The sequence below is a fragment of the Oncorhynchus clarkii genome, chromosome 4, assembly GCF_045791955.1.
Source record: "Oncorhynchus clarkii lewisi isolate Uvic-CL-2024 chromosome 4, UVic_Ocla_1.0, whole genome shotgun sequence".
NCBI classification, from domain to species: domain Eukaryota; kingdom Metazoa; phylum Chordata; class Actinopteri; order Salmoniformes; family Salmonidae; genus Oncorhynchus; species Oncorhynchus clarkii.
In genome coordinates this window covers 69,210,173-69,227,260 of record NC_092150.1, presented here as the reverse complement: position 1 = coordinate 69,227,260, position 17,088 = coordinate 69,210,173, and the positions used below count along the sequence as shown (strand labels likewise).

The window sequence follows — 17,088 nt, the reverse complement described above, 5'->3', positions numbered from 1 at the left end:
CCACACATACAATTAACGGTAAGGTCCCTTCGTCGAGCAGTGAATTTAAAAAAAACAGATTCAACCACAAAGGGAGGTTTTCCAATGCCTCACAAGAATGGCACCTATTAGTAGATACATTATTTTTAAAGCAGACATGGAATATTTATTTGAGCATGGTGAAGTTACTAATTAGACTTTGGATGCTGTATCAATAAACCCAGTCACAACAAAGATACAGGCGCCCATCCTAACTCAGTCGCCGAAGAGGAAGGAAACCAACCGTTCAGGAATTTCACCATGAGGCCAATGGTGACTTTAAAATAGTTACAGAGATGAATGGCTCTGATAGTTTTCTCCTATCATTGTAGTTACTCCACAATACTGTACAGAATAAAAATATTCCAAAACATGCATCTAAATTAATACTGAAAAACATGTGGCTAAGGAATTAGCTTTTTGTCTTGAATAAAAAGTGTTATGTTTGGGGCAAATCCAATACAACACATTACTGAGTACCACTTCATATTTTCAAGCATAGCGGTGGCTGCATCATGTTATGGTAATGCTTGTAATTGTTAAGGACTGGAGAGTTTCAGGATAAAAAAGAAATGGAATGAAGCTAAGCACAAGAAAAATCCTAGAGGAATCATCACTGGGAGATTAATGCACCTTTCAGCAGGACAATAACCTGAAACACAAGGCCAAATCTACACTGGAAATGCTTACCAAGAAGACAGTGAATATTCCTGAGTGGCCAAGTTACAGTTTTGACTTAAATCTACTTGAAAACTATGGCAAGGCCTACAAATGGTTGTCTAGCGATGACCAACAAACAATTTGACAGAGCTTGAAGAATTTTGAAAAGATTAATGGGCAAATGTTGCATAATCCAGGTGTGGAAAGCTCTTAGAAACTCTCCAAGAAAGACTCAGAGCTGTAATCGCTGCCAAAGTTGTTTCTACAAAGTATTGACTCAGGGATGTAAATACAGTTGAAGTCGGAAGTTTACAAACACTTAGGTTGTAGTCATCCTATATCAACATAACCTGAAAGGCCGCTCAGCAAGGAAGAAGCCACTGCTTCAAAACCGCCATAAAAAAGCCAGACTACGGTTTGCAACTTCACATGGGGACAAAGATCATACTTTTTGCAGAAATGTCCTTTAGTCTGATGAAACAAAAATAGAACTCTTTGGCCATAATGACCATTGCTATGTTTGGAGGAAAAAGGGGGATGCTTGCAAGCTGAAGAACACCATCCCAACCCTGAAGCACGGGGGTGGCAGCATCATGTTGTGGGGGTGCTTTGCTGCAGGAGGGACTGGTGCACTTCACAAAATAGATGGCATCATGAGGTAGGAAAATGATGTTGATATATTGAAGCAACATCTCAAATGGGTCTTCCAAATGGACAATGACCCCAAGCATACTTACAAAGTTGTGGCATAATGGCTTAAGGACAACAAAGTCAAGGTATTGGAGTGACCATTACAAAGCCCTGACCTCAATCCCATAGAACATTTGTGGGCAGAACTGAAAAAGCGTGTGCGAGCAAGGAGGCCTACAAACCTGACTCAGTTACACCAGCTCTGTCAGGAGGAATGGGACAAAATTCACCAAACTTATTGTGGGAAGCTTGTGGAAGGCTACCCAAAATGTTTGACCCAAGTTAAACAATTTAAAGGCAATGCTACCAAATACTAATTGAGTTTATATAAACTTTTGACCCACTAGGAATGTGATGAAAGAATTAAATGCTGAAATAAATAATTCTCTCTACAATTATTCTGATATTTAATATTCTTAAAATAAAGTGGTGATCCTAACTCACCTAAAACAGGGAATTTTTACTAGGATTAAATGTCAGGAATTTTGAAAAACTTAATTTAAATATATTTGGCTAAGGTGTATGTAATCTTCAGACTTCTACTGTACATATGTAAATGACATATTTCTGTATTTCATTTTCAATATATTTGCTAAAATTTCTAAAGACATGTTTTCACTTTGTCATTATGGAATGTTGTGAGTAGATGGTTGATATCAAAATAAATGTAATCCATTTTTAATTCAGGCTATAACACAACAACATGTTGAATAAATCATGCGGTATGAATCCTGAAGGCACTGCATGTGATGAGGTAAGGGGACTGGGTGAATTTGGAGAATTTTTAATTTTTCAAGAACTTTAAACAGCTTTATGCTGCAATCTAGTGAGATAATCATTATGCCGAATTCTATGTACAAAAATAAATAAATAAAACTATTTTTCTGCCTAGGTTCACTAAGCATACCCAGTTGCCTGTTTACATTTCATTTTAATGAGGGTGTCATTCTGACTTTTGTAAATCACACATCTCAATATTCTACACTAACATTACTAGGATATTAGATCCAAATTACAACACAGTACATCATCAATACAGACACATATCATAGCATCATAATTAATACACAAATATAATGATATTATCATAAGGTACCTGATTACATTTAAATCAAGTATTTGTCTGCATATTTAAGCATACTTCTTGAGCTATCTGTATCCACCTGACTGGTGGTTGTTCATTTAAAGAAACTAAATATGCTTCTCTGCTAAAATCGGGTTCAAAGATTGAAAGGAATGTGAGTCTTATTTAGTACATTTAGTAATTACTTCCTTTTCTATAGTCTAGCAACCTTGCCAGATAGTTAGACAAACTACTCTAAATTGATTGATAGCCTGAAATGGCTTGGTAGCTAATTATGAGGTTGGGAGATTGGGAACCTATCTAGCTGGCTAGCTAAAGCCATCTTCATAAAAAGGCTAGATGGCTAGTATCTAGCAAACAAACATTTTTGTTGTATTTATTTATCAAGAAGGAATGAATAGACTACATAGCTTGATATAATTAATGAACAAAAATACCTCCTGTGACTCCTGCCCATTACAGGCAGCTAAAATGTAAATCAAACGCTGTGTGTCACTCTACACTCTCTCTTCTCCTCCACTGAGAACACTGCACGTACTAGAGTATCTAGCATCCTGCCTTACTAGGGAGAATATGTGGGATACTCTTTGCCTGGTCCAGTCAGTGCTACCTCCACAAAATACTGCAGACAGATCTTTTGATTAATAATTATGATAAAACATGGGCTTGAAAATTAAATGGATCGAGAAACACTGGTCTATGCTACTGCACTGTACAAACACAAGCACAGGTCAAAGATTGTTTTTCCTCCAGACAGCAAACTTTGACATGATGGGATAATAACTGAGCATGCATTCTGAGGGAGAATAGCTAGAGACATCTTCTGACTTTTGAGTAATTTGTTGTCTTTCATGCTACACAGAGGAAATAGACAGTGGCTGAGGAGGGCTGAAGAGGGTTGTCTGACTGGGTGGACTACTCACTGTTCAAAGGGCACAACTACCAGAAGCCTTATCTACTGCCCTGCTTTACTTCAGCCACAGACATCATCTCTGAATGATCTTAGTAGTCACCATGTTTTACACACAGAGCTCTCCTCTTCCTCATGAAGAAGAGGACTACAGAGAATGCAATACCAGCAGACAATGTTGTCTCTAGTTATCTCTGCCTGATGAAAGTATGCATTTGATTAGAGTAGCATAAACATCAAGCCTTTAAGGAGGTCTTCAGTTTAGGGCAGGGTCACATCACCTACCTGCAGCATGAATTCACAGTCCTCCCGGCCCACAAAGATCATCTCCCGTGGGAGGCGGTGGCGGGTGCCAGAGCTGCTGACCAGGAACCATGATGTCACGCTCATCTTTACAGGCCCCCTAGGAAACCCCTTTGCATCCTGGGACACACAGGGGACAAATAAAGTAAGTCAGAGTAGGACACATGGAATGTACAGTATGGTATACATTCAGGGAGGTGGCCATAACCATCGGTCCACAGACCAATTGTCCCTTAAAATATGTTAAAACTTTTTTCCATCATAAAATGGATACACTAGACAGATCTATCATTACATAGACATTTTGTGGCACATATTGAATCTTTACATTTATTGTTCCATTGTTTTGGTGGTAACACAGACAGTGCTGCACACTGCCAAGCCTTGTAGATACCGCTACATCAGCAAATACAGTTCAACGATGGCTAGAGCATTTCAGAGCACTTCATCCACTCAACAAACAAACAATAAATTGCTGATTTCAATGCTTTTTCTGTCAATATACATTGTACATCCATCAGCTCGCTGTAGGCCTAGCTAGCTATGTATATAAATATGAGGGAGCAGGACGTCAATTGATTGACCTGTTATTTGACTTCACTGGCTCACAAAACATTCCCAAAATGCTATGCAGGATGCTGATTCACAGGAAATGACATGAGAAAGGGTGGTGGTATTGGTATCATTGAAAAATAAATGGCAGATATGCTTGGGTGGAAACATGACTGTGAGCCTATTTTTAAATGACACCATAATTAATAATTTGGTGAGCATGATCAGTAACTACTGTCTGTGTGCCCTTTGTATTGGTTCAATGTCACCAACAGAAAACGGTACTGTAGCTAGGGCTGTGGTGAAGGCAAGCCCACAGCCCCCTGGGTAGAAGTCAGATCTGATATGACACAGGGCGCTTTGGTACTGGTGCCAAGGGATGTGAAACTGAGAGGGGCCAAGATGCTACATGTTGTATCAAAAACACTCAAACCACACCCTTGACCAGGGATGGCCAGTCCTCTCCTGGAGAGCTACTGGGTGTTCAGGCTTTTGTTCCAGCCCTGTTCTAACACACGTGATTCCACTCATCAGCTGCTCATCAGGACCTTGATTAGCTGAATCAGGTGTGTTAGATCAGGGGTGTTAATACTGCTAGTAGGAGATCGCAATGCCGCACAGCCATTTCACTGAGGAATAAATGGGGCTTTGATAGCAGCAAACAGCATCAGATGCCTTGTAAACATAATGAGAGCCTACAGTATGTCCAGCAATGGACAGATATGGTGTTGCTCTGACACCAAGACAAAGATACTGTAGGCCCTAAAGACACCCAAAACAATATATACTGTATATATACAAAATAACAATGTAGGCCTATATGGTGATAAGTAAGCTATTATTAGTATGTTATAAGCTTTATCCTATTGACTAGCACATGTTAGGCCTATCTCAAATGGGAACAATAAAACATATTTGTAAGTAAATATATTATATTTAATATGTCATACTTAATTTATAAACTATTATTATTCATAAACACATTTGATTCATTATTCATACTGAGAATACGAATCCCATCAATTTTCACATTCCATTACAGGCCAGTGTCAGCTGGCTATAGGGTGCACGTGATTCAACACGTTCGTCTGTAGGCCCTACTTGAAACATACAGGCTACTTGAATCACCGTCCGTCCCGGTTACATTCAAGCTCAACCTAAATGTGTTCTTGAGGCGACCCGTTTATCCAATACGAAGGACAGTGAACATTCAATCCAAAGCATTTAATTTGAGAAATAACTCGATCAGATAGCGCAGCTGTGGTCCCAAATGCATCAGGGATCAGGGAGAATCCGAGACGACTGGATGATAATGATGATGCTATGTCTGGTTTATATGCCTAGCCCTATTGCTATTTCACATAGGCTACTACGATACACTGTATTGATATTTACACATCCTATATAGGGCGCTATAGCATAATATAAGCAGAGGGTGTCACTGTCGGAAATACCATGGACAGAATGCTTGGATACAATGTAACATTAAAAATGCGTGTTAAACGCCAATACTAGTCTGTAGCAGGCTGCTGGCCCATTCATTGAAGCACGGACGAGCTAGATCTTTCTCCTTTTAACCCTAAATATATCCGCGCCGACCACACCAAAGATAGGCCTTGGCTACTGGCATCATAAACCAACGTCATTTTCTACTACAGAAATCCTTGCCCAGTCATGCGACCTACCTACAATATTCCAGATGCTGCTCCACACCAGACAGCAACAGCCTTGGCGCAATCCCTTGACAGTTTGTGGTCAAATGTGGCTTGAAATCATTGTCGTAACGCGGGTCCAGGTGAATAACATGCGAACTTCGGGTGGGGATATTGATGCTGCTGTTATGGCATTTCTGTCTGTGACGGAGAGTCGCCGACCGTGGACCAGCGCCGCCTCCAAGCTCTCGGCAGGTTGTTGACGCAACACCACCAGATGCGAATATCAAACGCTGCTTTATCGGGTGGTGCACCTGCTGTAATGAAGGCCAAATACAGGAATTTAGCTATGTCTATCTCAAATAAATATTATCAAGCGATGTCAAACGAAAATTTGTTGAGGATTCCTGTGAAAATAGCATTGCATATAGAACATATATTTTTATTTTTTATTATTCAAGTGAGGGACATTGGTCACTTTCTGTGATGTCGTCAAGTCTTTTGTTTCCTTTATAATACATTAATATTGTAATATTGTAGTGTAGACTAACAGCAAATTTGGAGATGCTGACATGATTTCAAATGTTGCACGTGTTATTATTACGGATATTGACTGCACGTAGGCCAAAAGGGTATGCTTTCTCATCCCATCCAAACTGTCAGGTTAGGCTAGGCTACATGTCTTTACCACGCCCTGTTGGGTGGCCTGTAAATCCACGCGCCCGTATTTATGTAGCAGCCAACAGTCGGCTATTCATTCGATGTGGTTGCTGAAAGCAAATCACAACTTTAGAAACTGTTCATAGTTATTATTTTTCCGCTGTAACCTCTAGCGCAAAAATCCGTAAGAACTACCAACATCAAAACAACATTAATGCGTGTTGTTTTGATGCTGCTGCACGCATTAATGTTGTTTTGATGCTGCACGCATTAATGTTGTTTTGATGCTGCTGCACGCATTAATGTTGTTTTGATGCTGCACGCATTAATGTTGTTTTGATGCTGCTGCACGCATTAATGTTGTTTTGATGCTGCACGCATTAATGTTGTTTTGATGCTGCATGCATTAATGTTGTTTTGATGCTGCTGCACGCATTAATGTTGTTTTGATGCTGCATGCATTAATGTTGTTTTGATGTTGGTAGTTCATATGGCACTGGTCTAGTTGCTTGAAAAAAAAAACTTTTGATTATATTACTTATAGTTTTCACACTACAATCATATTTACATAAATCCCAATGCATTTCAGGGGCCATAGACGAATGGGAAAGAAATCTGGAATAAGCTAGAAAATACCATTCCATTTAATATAGAAACGCTAAAACGTGCAGACCGGTCTGGAATAGTGTGCTTGTATACAGCTTTTTGATACCATTTAAATACTTTTTGAACTAGAATTGTTTTAAATCTGCATAAAACTCCATAGGCTTTAATGAAAAGTATTTGAATTCACCACTTGAAACGTTAAAGCTACAAAGGATTGTTGCTATTTACATTTGCATAAAAGCCCCATGGGCTTTAAAGGCCAAATTTGGATTCACCACTGATTTTGATCTATTTCAGCAGAATGACTAAACCTTTCCTACTTTATAACCCATAAAGCTTGCTGTATCTCCTTTAATTTCAATGGTGGAATGCAGGCTTCAACATTCTAAACTGAAACCATTGAGAATGTTCAAACAAAAACATTTTTGAGAGCTTAAAAACACATGCTTTGATGATATAGTACTCACTCTTGCTAACTATACTAGTCCACTATAATAACTCCACACCTATAAACCACCCCAAAATAGGTCACTATAACACAGCCTATGAAAACCCTTTTACAGCCATAAATACTTAAAGACTAGCAAGCACACCACATTTACTTCAGTAAAAATCATTTTCTAGTTGGTGTAATTTCTGTTCATGGTCAGTTATAAATTGTGATTTCAATCGGTCTCCTGTAAAACTATGACGTCAGTTTTTAGATGCTTAATTTGGCAACATGTGCCAACACAGTCTAATGCCTAACCTTTCATGTGTGTTTTGTGATCATTTAGCTTTATCCACGATGGGGCGATGTTTATCAGGAATAACTGCATAGAGTGAGTGCAACCTTCACCATTGGCTAAATACAATGAGACTGCATAGCCTTTTGAGCCAGACGATGGCGCACTATGCATGCCATATGGCTTTGCTGAAACAGAGCCTTCCTTGAGGAACTATTTGAAGAATTAACATCAAAATGTTAATGCAAAACATCCTTCAGATCTATAGGATTTCTTTAGAAGGTAGGGGCTTGGGGTCAACTGAGAATTCAGCAATTGTCTAATATGTTGCTCCATCCACATCAAGCTCCAGCACCCAGCTTGGCTCACAGCTGGACCCCAGCACACTGGACTGTCTCCCTGGACATCTGCTCCCTATTCTGGGCCATCTACACTTGGCTCTGGACCTCCATTGTCAGCCCAATACAGATATCCAGAGGATGGGCCAGCAAATTATGTGCTGGACAATATTTTTTTAGGCTACTTGATACTCTGTATACAAGTGGGAAGCTTAGAGTTAATTGAAAGAATCGATAATCACTTTGTCTCAAAAATATCTTTATTTCTGAATTCCAATGAAAAATACCACACACAGTGAGGGAAAATGTTATTTGTTCACAAAAGCTGGTGCATTCAATTGTTCAGTTTCTCATCTACCAAGGGGGCAAAGGGAATTAAATAACTTAAATAGAAATAGTTTGAAAATGTTCTTAACACCTGTCGATAAGCAACAATTAGGTCAATGATTTAAAAAAATATATACAAAACTGTAATGTGACAATTAAATATATGTTTCACATTCAATTTACAATTTCTTTACCACTAATTATCAATTGTATTGTTTTGTGAAAATTTCAAACCATTTCCTCTAGAAATAATTTATATTCAGACTAAAGGCCTTAACACTTGACAAACCTAGAATCTGGTGGATCAGGACAAAGTCAATTATCCTCTTAATTCTTGAACAGTCAATCATTTTAAAGCTAAACGTAGATATCCTCACTTGGATTCAATTAGGACCATTGAATTGTTGCCCTCACAGACCTGTCCGCACAATCGCGTGCACACACAAAAATACATACAAAATAAAATGGTCATCCTTCCTCGATTGTGGTCAGTCACAGCCTGTTTGGTGTGTTTCACTTGCAACAGTACCGGTCTATGTACAGTAGCAGTCGGTCTGAAAGGTACTGTAACAGTCACTGAGATGTTGCTAAAAGCATTGCAGAGAAAACACCCAATAACCGGAAAGGATCGCAAAACAATAGAAAAAGGAAATGTACACAAACAAATCACAGAATAGGCTACCTGTTGAGAACAGCAAAAAGGTAATTTTGTTGGCAGAACATTCACACAATTAATTTTGTACACTCAATCCCAAGGTTCGAATCAGTACATGCCTTTCAGATGATATTATCCAGGCTTCTGTCGGTGCTACTCCGATAAGGGTCAGGGCAAAACAAAGCAGAGGGTAAGGTTGTAAATCTCTCAAACTAAATAAGACTTTGGTCACAGTTCTAGCTAAGACAGATATTCATTTCAAACCATTTATTTTGTTTCGGCATTGCCCTCACGAGGACGCCAGTGACAATTATGTCTGCACCTCCGTTCCCCTCACTATGGCACTGTGTTATTGCACAAACTCTCCACCAAGCTAACAGTCTTCAGAATATTTTCCAGAACTGGATCATTGATGAGAGTTTTGTTATACATTGTCCAGACTGACCGTTCTCAATAATAGATCATATTTGTGGAGAAACTGCTTGGTTGGTAAATAGTTGTTTATTTTTTTTTTTTTTTAACTCTACAGGCAGGTAAACTTCAGACTCTTCCGTAGTTTAAGCTATGCATGTGTGCGCATTCAATGGCATGCTGGTAGAAAAATACATCTGTTTTCAACAAGTTGATTTATTTTATCAACATGTAGCTAGCATGATTTTCTGCTAGATATAAAAAGTGAGTTATATTACTTCTCATTTCAATGTACTTTGAAGTATACGTGTACAGCTTTGATAGAAAAATATAAACCAAGGACCAACTCAACATTTGTTCACGGGGTAAATGGAGTGACCTTTCTAGAAAAAACAAGTGTGTGTGTGCATGCATGCATGCATGTTACACACACCTAGTCATTTCACCATAAAATGTATCAGAAAAATACCTCCCCTACTGTGGTTGCAGCAGCAACTTTACAGGAATAAACAAGATTGCTATTCACATGATTTCTCATGAAAACATCTATTTCACTAAACATTAATGTAGCCAATACACCCATCAAAAATGTCCTTTATGATCCACACATCATTTTGTGAATTCCACTCTGTGCTTCACCACTTTACAGATGGTGTGATCCAGTAGAGCCAACTGTCCTCTCGATACATTGTACTGTAGTCACTAAGGACAACTTAGGCAAGGTGGTGAGGCCAGTAACACTGAAGAAAAGGAGACGGCTCATTCCATAGACTGCATTTCAGTTCTATAGAATTTACTCCTACTAGAAGGTGTGTGTGTTGGGGAGGGTCAACATTTGAGAGGTGAGAGACTGCAGGGTTATGCTCAGAAGGCACAAAATGGGAGAAGGCAACAGGAGGTGCTACGGAAACTTGTTCAATAAGAACACATATTTTCATTTTCTATTTCAAAACTTGTTGCTTTGTGGCGTCCTACTGAACACAACCCGGGTGTGGAGCTTTAGTGTTACCTCTCGCAAACGTGTAAAACCTGGGAGTCAGAGCACAATGGCAGTGGTGGCTAGTAGCTGGGAAGGACTATTTCTACAGATCACGCTTTGATGTTTCCCTTTGCTCCATCAAAATATAAAGACAATCATTTGGAGAAATATATAGTGTACCGTTTAAAAAGCTAGTTTTCAGAGAACGCTTATGAATGTGCTTCTCTTTTGAGGCTAGCGCCATACGTATCATTGACAGGAACATCATGCTGCCATGAAGAATTAAGTAGGTCAGTCACCACCACTGTGTCCAAGTGTGTTGCTTTTGGCAGGCAACAGAAACCTCCCCTTAAGCACAAAAAGTACGCTATTTGAAACACTGGTGACACCAAGGTTGACTCTCAATAGTTTATAGTGGCCTTTCTCTCATTGTCCATCTGAAGAGGAGACCAGGATAAGAAGCCACGCTAGACAATTGAGATGTGCCCCAACAATTACAGCAAAATAATAAAAGTGAAAAGAGATCATAGATGGCCTGTGAGGATGTGTTCTGGTCAGAGGTATGTGTGGGGTCAGGATGAGAGGGGTATGGTCCATAAGAGAGTGAGGAGAGGAGAGGGAGGGGCTAGGTTTTTGGTTCAGGCTGTCCCACTGGCAGAGTAGGAAAACTGAGGGAAGTGGGGTCTCCTGTCACTGTCGAAAGACTCCATGCTGTCATCTGGGAAGGAAAGAGAGAGAGAAAGTTAGAGGACAAATCATTAAAAAGTAACATTCATCTTTCAAAGCAAAAAAACAAAACAAAGTCAAATTGTGGATTATCTAGTAGTATGAACGCTGCTAAGTCAACTAAGGGGAGTTGATGTCCCATAAATCCATAAAATCTTTAAGCAACGTTTTGTTGAGTTGGGAGGGAGGGTACCTTGTCCTGGAGGAGTGATGGTGATGGTCTGCCCGGTGAACTCCACGTCAAAATAGCGGGTGTCTGTTTCCGAGGTGACCTGGGGCTTGAATGGCGGGACCAGCTGAGAGGAAAGGGGAGGAGTCATGAGTGGGCACCTGCCTGTCATAACACTTGCCATCACCATGAGAACAATGACAACACATAGAAAGCTTAGGATACGATACCTTCTTCTCGTACACATCTTGCCACTCGATCCCAGCAAAGAACTTGTGCTGCATTATCTCCTTGGCGTCATCAGGCCCTCCACCTAACCTAAATAGAGGAAAACACACATAAAGTCAGTGTGTACACACACACACACACACACACACACACACACACACACACACACACACACACACACCTTACCTCTGCTTGGGGTCCTTCTTGAGCAGGCCAGAGAGCAGGGACTTTCCCTCGGGGCCCAGGGTTCTAGGAAAGCGGATCTCCTCCATCAGGATCAGCTCAAACAGCTTCTCATGGTCCTGGTTGTAGAAGGGCAGCCGACCGCACATCATCTCATACATGACCACACCTAGACCCCACCAGTCCACAGCACGGCCGTAGTCATTGTCCTCCAGCACCTGTGTGTTGGAAAGGGGAGGTAGAACATGAGCGTCATGTACAGGTGGGTGGTAGATCCTTTGGAAGGGCTTTCTAAACTCATACCTATGTCTATGGTAGTGGTCCTGATTCACTGATAGTTTTCGATCAGTTGAAGGAAAGGGTTGATGGGTAGGTGTTTACCTCAGGGGCCAGATACTCTGGTGTCCCACAGAAGGTCTTCATGGTGGCCCCGTCCTTGATGCCCTCCTTACACAGGCCAAAGTCTGTGATCTTTATGTGGCCGTCTTTGTCCAGCATCAGGTTTTCCAGCTACAGTAGAGAGGGTTTCATAAGGTGAGTTCGAGAACAGGGAGGTTCCTTCTTGAACTTGTTCAATAAAAAAACATTTGTATTTTCCATTGCGAAATGTTTTCACGACTCCCTAAGTCACCTTCAGGTCCCTGTAAACCACGTTCTTCTCCAAGTGGAGGTAGTCCAGCGCCGACACGATCTCCGCTCCGTAGAACCGGGCCCTCTCCTCAGAGAACACACGGTCTCGTGATAGGTGGAAGAACAGCTGGGTTGAAAGAGATGGTTATTGTGGCAATCCAATTTACAGTCACATAAATACGAACCATTTCCCCCAACCTTACCGGTATTAAGTTCACCATCATATGATCGTCTACCATGTAAGATCGTCATTGAAAATAAGAATTTGTTCTTAACTGACTTGCCTAGTTAAATAAAGGTACAATTTTTTAAAAAGACAAGGAATCACGTCCACTCTATTCATTACAGTCCATCTACAATATTCTGAGTATTTCACCTCACCGATAAGGCCTTTACATCAGGTAAAATGTAACAAAGTACTCACCTCTCCTCCATTGGCGTACTCCATGACGAAACACAAGCGGTCGTGCGTCTGGAAGGAGTACTTCAGACCCTTTATGGAGCGGATGAAGGAAGAGCACAATTAGGTTACCGATTTATATTAGTATAACAGTAAACAGAGGGAACACAGTTTCTGTTGCACACCAATGGAATGGTCTCTCACCGTTAAGAAGGGGTGTTTGGAGTTCTGCAGTACTCTGTTTTCAGTGAGAGTGTGTGCTACTTCATCCTAGAGAAGACTAAGGAGATGAGCTTGATCCAAGAAAAGGAAATACCAGTATACACAGACTAGGCGCACGCACACACACACTCGTCTACTCACTTTTGCCACAATCACTTCTTTCTTGAGGATTTTCATAGCGTAGTATTTTCCGGTTGCTTTTTCCTTCACCAGGATAACCTTCCCAAAAGTGCCTTTTCCCAAGAGTTTGAGGTATTCAAAGTCGTGCATAGTCTAGGAGACAAAGTGTTAAAAACAAAGAGTTGGAGAAACTGTATTTTACCATATCAAAAACCCTGCCACTGGTATTTGCCTTACAACAACACAAATGCTGAGAACAGAGGGTTAGGTGTACGCACCACTTTGAGTTTGGGCTTGGTGAGGTACATCTCCATGTCCATGGGGTCTGGTGAGGAGTCCATCCTCTCCTCCTCCTGTTTCTGCAGCCCATCAGCCACCTCCTGGATGGCCTTTGTCCACTGCTCCCTGAGGACGGAGGGAACCAGAGGTAGGATGACTACGTGTGTGTGACATGTTTATTTTTGTGGGGACCAGAAGTCCCCACAAGAATAGTAAACAACAATTTGAGCAACTGGGGACATTGTTAGTCCCCATAAGGTCAAATTTTATTTCTAGGGGGATTAGGGTTAAGGTTAGAATTAGTGTTAGTTTTAAGGTTAGGAGCTAGGGTAAGAGTACAGGTTAGGTTTGGGGAAAATAGGATTTATAGGACTGAATTGTGTCCCCCCCACAAGGTTAGCTGTACAAGACTGTGTGTAACCTACCTATCCTCTGGGCTCTCCACATGGAAGGTGCGTTCTATGACAGTGGTCCACTGTAGGCAGCGGATGATGAATGTGTTGGGCTTGGGTCGCTCAGTCTTCATCAGCTGACATTCTGCTGGTCATAAGGAAAAACAGAGGGAGAGAGCGGGAACGAGAGCGAGATATGTCATGTGGTGAACCATCAGGGATGCATAGAATGTAGTGCAGAACAAGAACAAAAATGTGCAACCTCTGAGGTACTTCAGGACCTGAGTGGAGATGTACTGCTCAATTTGTGTGTTAAATATTGTGATTAGGGGGGGGAGAGTGTCAGTGGGTTGCCTTACGTGCTACTGAGAAGTTATTGAGTGGCGTCTCCAGTTGGTCGACGTCTTGCGGTCGCTCCTTGTACCCGATGAACGTACCGTCTCTCTTCAGCAAGAAATACCTGGGCCTCCAGGTCTTTATGTACTCTCCTGAGAGGAAGCGAGAGAACCATTTAACAGATATCCTTCAGCCAATTGCATGTATTACATCAGAAAGGAGACTACTCAACCTGTCAGTGAAATCCTAACCCAGCCTGAAGAGCCATAAGAGCACTGAGCTATCGCTAACCCTAGGGGGAGCTAGTAATGATAGCATGTTGGACAAGTGTGAGAGAGAAAGACCGAGTTTGGTTGACCGCAAACTTCTGAGGCATTTGTCCTGGTGGTTTCGACGAAAACAGAACTTCCCCTCAAAGGCCATTTCTATTTTTTGTATCTCCTCTTTGCACTGCGTGTATCTGTTGTACTGCCTTCCTGTACTGTACCTTTAAGACAGGCAGCTAGTAAACAGGGTCTCCGATATGTTTTTCATTTATTTTTATAACCGCGACTACGGGTACTTCTGGTAATCAACAACCATATTCTAGAAAACAGGAAGTGACACACTAACAGCACATTTAGAGAAAAACGACACCCTAATCAAGTGTAGTGTCAGTGCTGCTGCTGCTGACTCATCTGTTAATGCTCAATAAGGGCGATAAGATGATTGGAATCTTCGAAAAACAGTTTCATTTCACACGCACACTTCATGCCTAGAGACTAAAGCAGATGAGTGTGTGATGCTCCTAGGGCAAAGTGACCTAAGGAACAAACTGTTACCTTATAAAAGACAATCCATACCTATTAAGTGTTGTTGCATGGTGCCTGTCCAGACTCATTTACCAATGACACTCATCTGAAACCCATATCTTTGCAAACACATAGGCCTAGGGTTAAACTTGCAGTAATTTATGGCAACTTGGTAATTTAAACTTTTTTTCTTTCTAATTGTAGTCGTATATAGAATTATTTTTTTTTATATCTCCTTGTCAATATTGTCCATAGGTTTCAAGAGAAAAGCCTAATTGAAAAAAGCATCTAAATCAACAATGGCATTACTTTCAAATTTACTTTTTTCAACATTTGTGAAATAACATTTAAAGTAAATTAAGTGTGAAAAAAAAGGCTATTTCATGCAGAAATCCACACACACACACACACACACACACACACACACACACACACACACACACACACACACACACACACACACACACACACATTTGTCACATGCTTCATAAACAACAGGCTACAGACTAACAGTGAAAAGCTTACTTACGGGTCCTTTTCCAACAGTGAAAAAAATAAAAATAACGAGGTATAACTAATGAGAAAAATAGCATGGCTATATACAGGCTATATACAGGGAGTATTTGTACCCAAATCGATGTGCAGCAATGTGAGGTAAATGAGGTAGCTTTATAAATATACAATGATTTCGGAAAGTATTTAGACCTTAAACTTTCCACATTGTTACATTATAGCCAATCTAGAATTTATTAAATAAATGTTTTTCCTTACTTAATCTACACACAATACCCCATAATGACAAAGTGAACAGGTCTTTAGAATGTTGATAAAATATAAAAACAGAAATACCTTTAGTATTCAGACCCTTTGCTATGTGACTAAATTGAGCTCAGGTGCATCCCGTTTGCATTGATCATCCTTGAGATGTTACTTTCTACAACTTGAGTCCGTCCACCTGTGGTACATTCAATTGATGGGACATGACTTGGAAAGGCACACACCTATCTATATAAAGTCCCACAGTTGAAAGTACTGTGGGACCTTCCCCAACCAGAAACAGTGGATTGATGGCAGCATTCATGCAAAACTGAAAGTGCGAGCCACTGCTTTTAATCATAGCAAGGCGACCTGAAACATGACCGAATACAGTGTAGCTATTCCCTCCACAAGGCAATCAAACAAGCTAAGCGTCAGTATAGAGACAAAGTGGAGTCGCAATTCAACGGCTCAAACATGAGACGTATGTGGCAGGGTCTACAGACAATCACGGACTACAAAAATAAAACCAGCCCCGTCGCAGACACTGATGTCTTGCTCCCAGACAAACTAAACGCCCTCTTTGAGGACATTACAGTGCCACAGCCCGCTACCAAAACTTGCAGGCTCTCCTTCACCGTAGCCAACGTGTGTAAAACATTTAAACGTGTTAACCCTCGCAAGGCTGCAGGCCCAGACGGCATCCCTAGCCGCGTCCTCAGAGCATGCGCAGACCAGCTGGCTGGTGTGTTTACGGACGTATTCAATCAATCCCTATCCTAGTCTGCTGTTCCCACATGCTTCAAGATGGCCACCATTGTTCCTGTTCACAAGAAAGCTAAGGTAACTGAGCTAAACGACTATCGCCCCGTAGCACTCACTTCAGTCATCTAGAAGTGCTTTGAGAGACTAGTCACGGATCGTATCACTTCCACCCTACCTTACATCCTAGACCCACTCCAATTTGCTTACCGCCCCAATAGATCCACAGGCGACGCAATCAAACTACACACTTCCCTAACCCATCTGGACAAGAGGAATACCTATGTAAGAATGCTGTTCATCAATTACAGCTCAGCATTTAACACCATAGTACCCTCCAAACTCGTCATTAAGCTCGAGACCCTGGGTCTCGACCCAACCCTGTGCAACTGGGTCCTGGACTTTCCGACGGGCTGCCCCAGGTGGTGAGGGTAGGAAACATCTCCACCCCGCTGATCCTCAACACTGGGGCCTCACAAGGATGTGTTCTCAGCCCTCTCCTGTACTCCCTGTTCACCCATGAC

General features: G+C 41.1%; 2 protein-coding genes across 10 annotated transcripts in view; both read right to left on the bottom strand.

Annotated features, from left to right (window-relative positions):
• Positions 1-5,942, bottom strand: part of LOC139407185 (centrosomal protein 170Bb) — a 29,706-nt gene extending 23,764 nt beyond the window's left edge. The window contains exons 1-2 of the mRNA XM_071150733.1: positions 5,903-5,942; positions 3,648-3,785 (exon numbers count right to left, since the gene is read on the bottom strand). Coding sequence (XP_071006834.1) covers positions 3,648-3,752 — 105 coding nt within the window. The 5' untranslated portion in view covers positions 3,753-3,785; positions 5,903-5,942. The remainder of the gene's footprint in view (positions 1-3,647; positions 3,786-5,902) is intronic.
• Positions 5,943-8,440: 2,498 nt separating this feature from the next.
• LOC139407184 (RAC-alpha serine/threonine-protein kinase) overlaps positions 8,441-17,088 on the bottom strand; it is a 54,258-nt gene continuing 45,610 nt past the window's right edge. For 4 of the 9 annotated variants that reach the window (XM_071150728.1, XM_071150729.1, XM_071150730.1 and 1 more), the window contains 12 exons: positions 14,279-14,407; positions 13,953-14,064; positions 13,527-13,653; positions 13,270-13,401; positions 13,111-13,176; positions 12,931-12,999; positions 12,508-12,633; positions 12,258-12,386; positions 11,880-12,094; positions 11,696-11,783; positions 11,490-11,592; positions 8,441-11,288 (listed from right to left, as the gene is read on the bottom strand). In XM_071150728.1, the coding sequence (XP_071006829.1) occupies positions 11,209-11,288; positions 11,490-11,592; positions 11,696-11,783; positions 11,880-12,094; positions 12,258-12,386; positions 12,508-12,633; positions 12,931-12,999; positions 13,111-13,176; positions 13,270-13,401; positions 13,527-13,653; positions 13,953-14,064; positions 14,279-14,407 (1,376 nt within the window). In that variant the 3' untranslated portion in view covers positions 8,441-11,208. Of the gene's footprint in view, positions 11,289-11,489; positions 11,593-11,695; positions 11,784-11,875; positions 12,095-12,257; positions 12,387-12,507; positions 12,634-12,930; positions 13,000-13,110; positions 13,177-13,269; positions 13,402-13,526; positions 13,654-13,952; positions 14,068-14,278; positions 14,408-17,088 lie in introns of those variants that run through there. The other 5 variants (XM_071150723.1, XM_071150724.1, XM_071150725.1 and 2 more) reach the window with 2 other exon arrangements.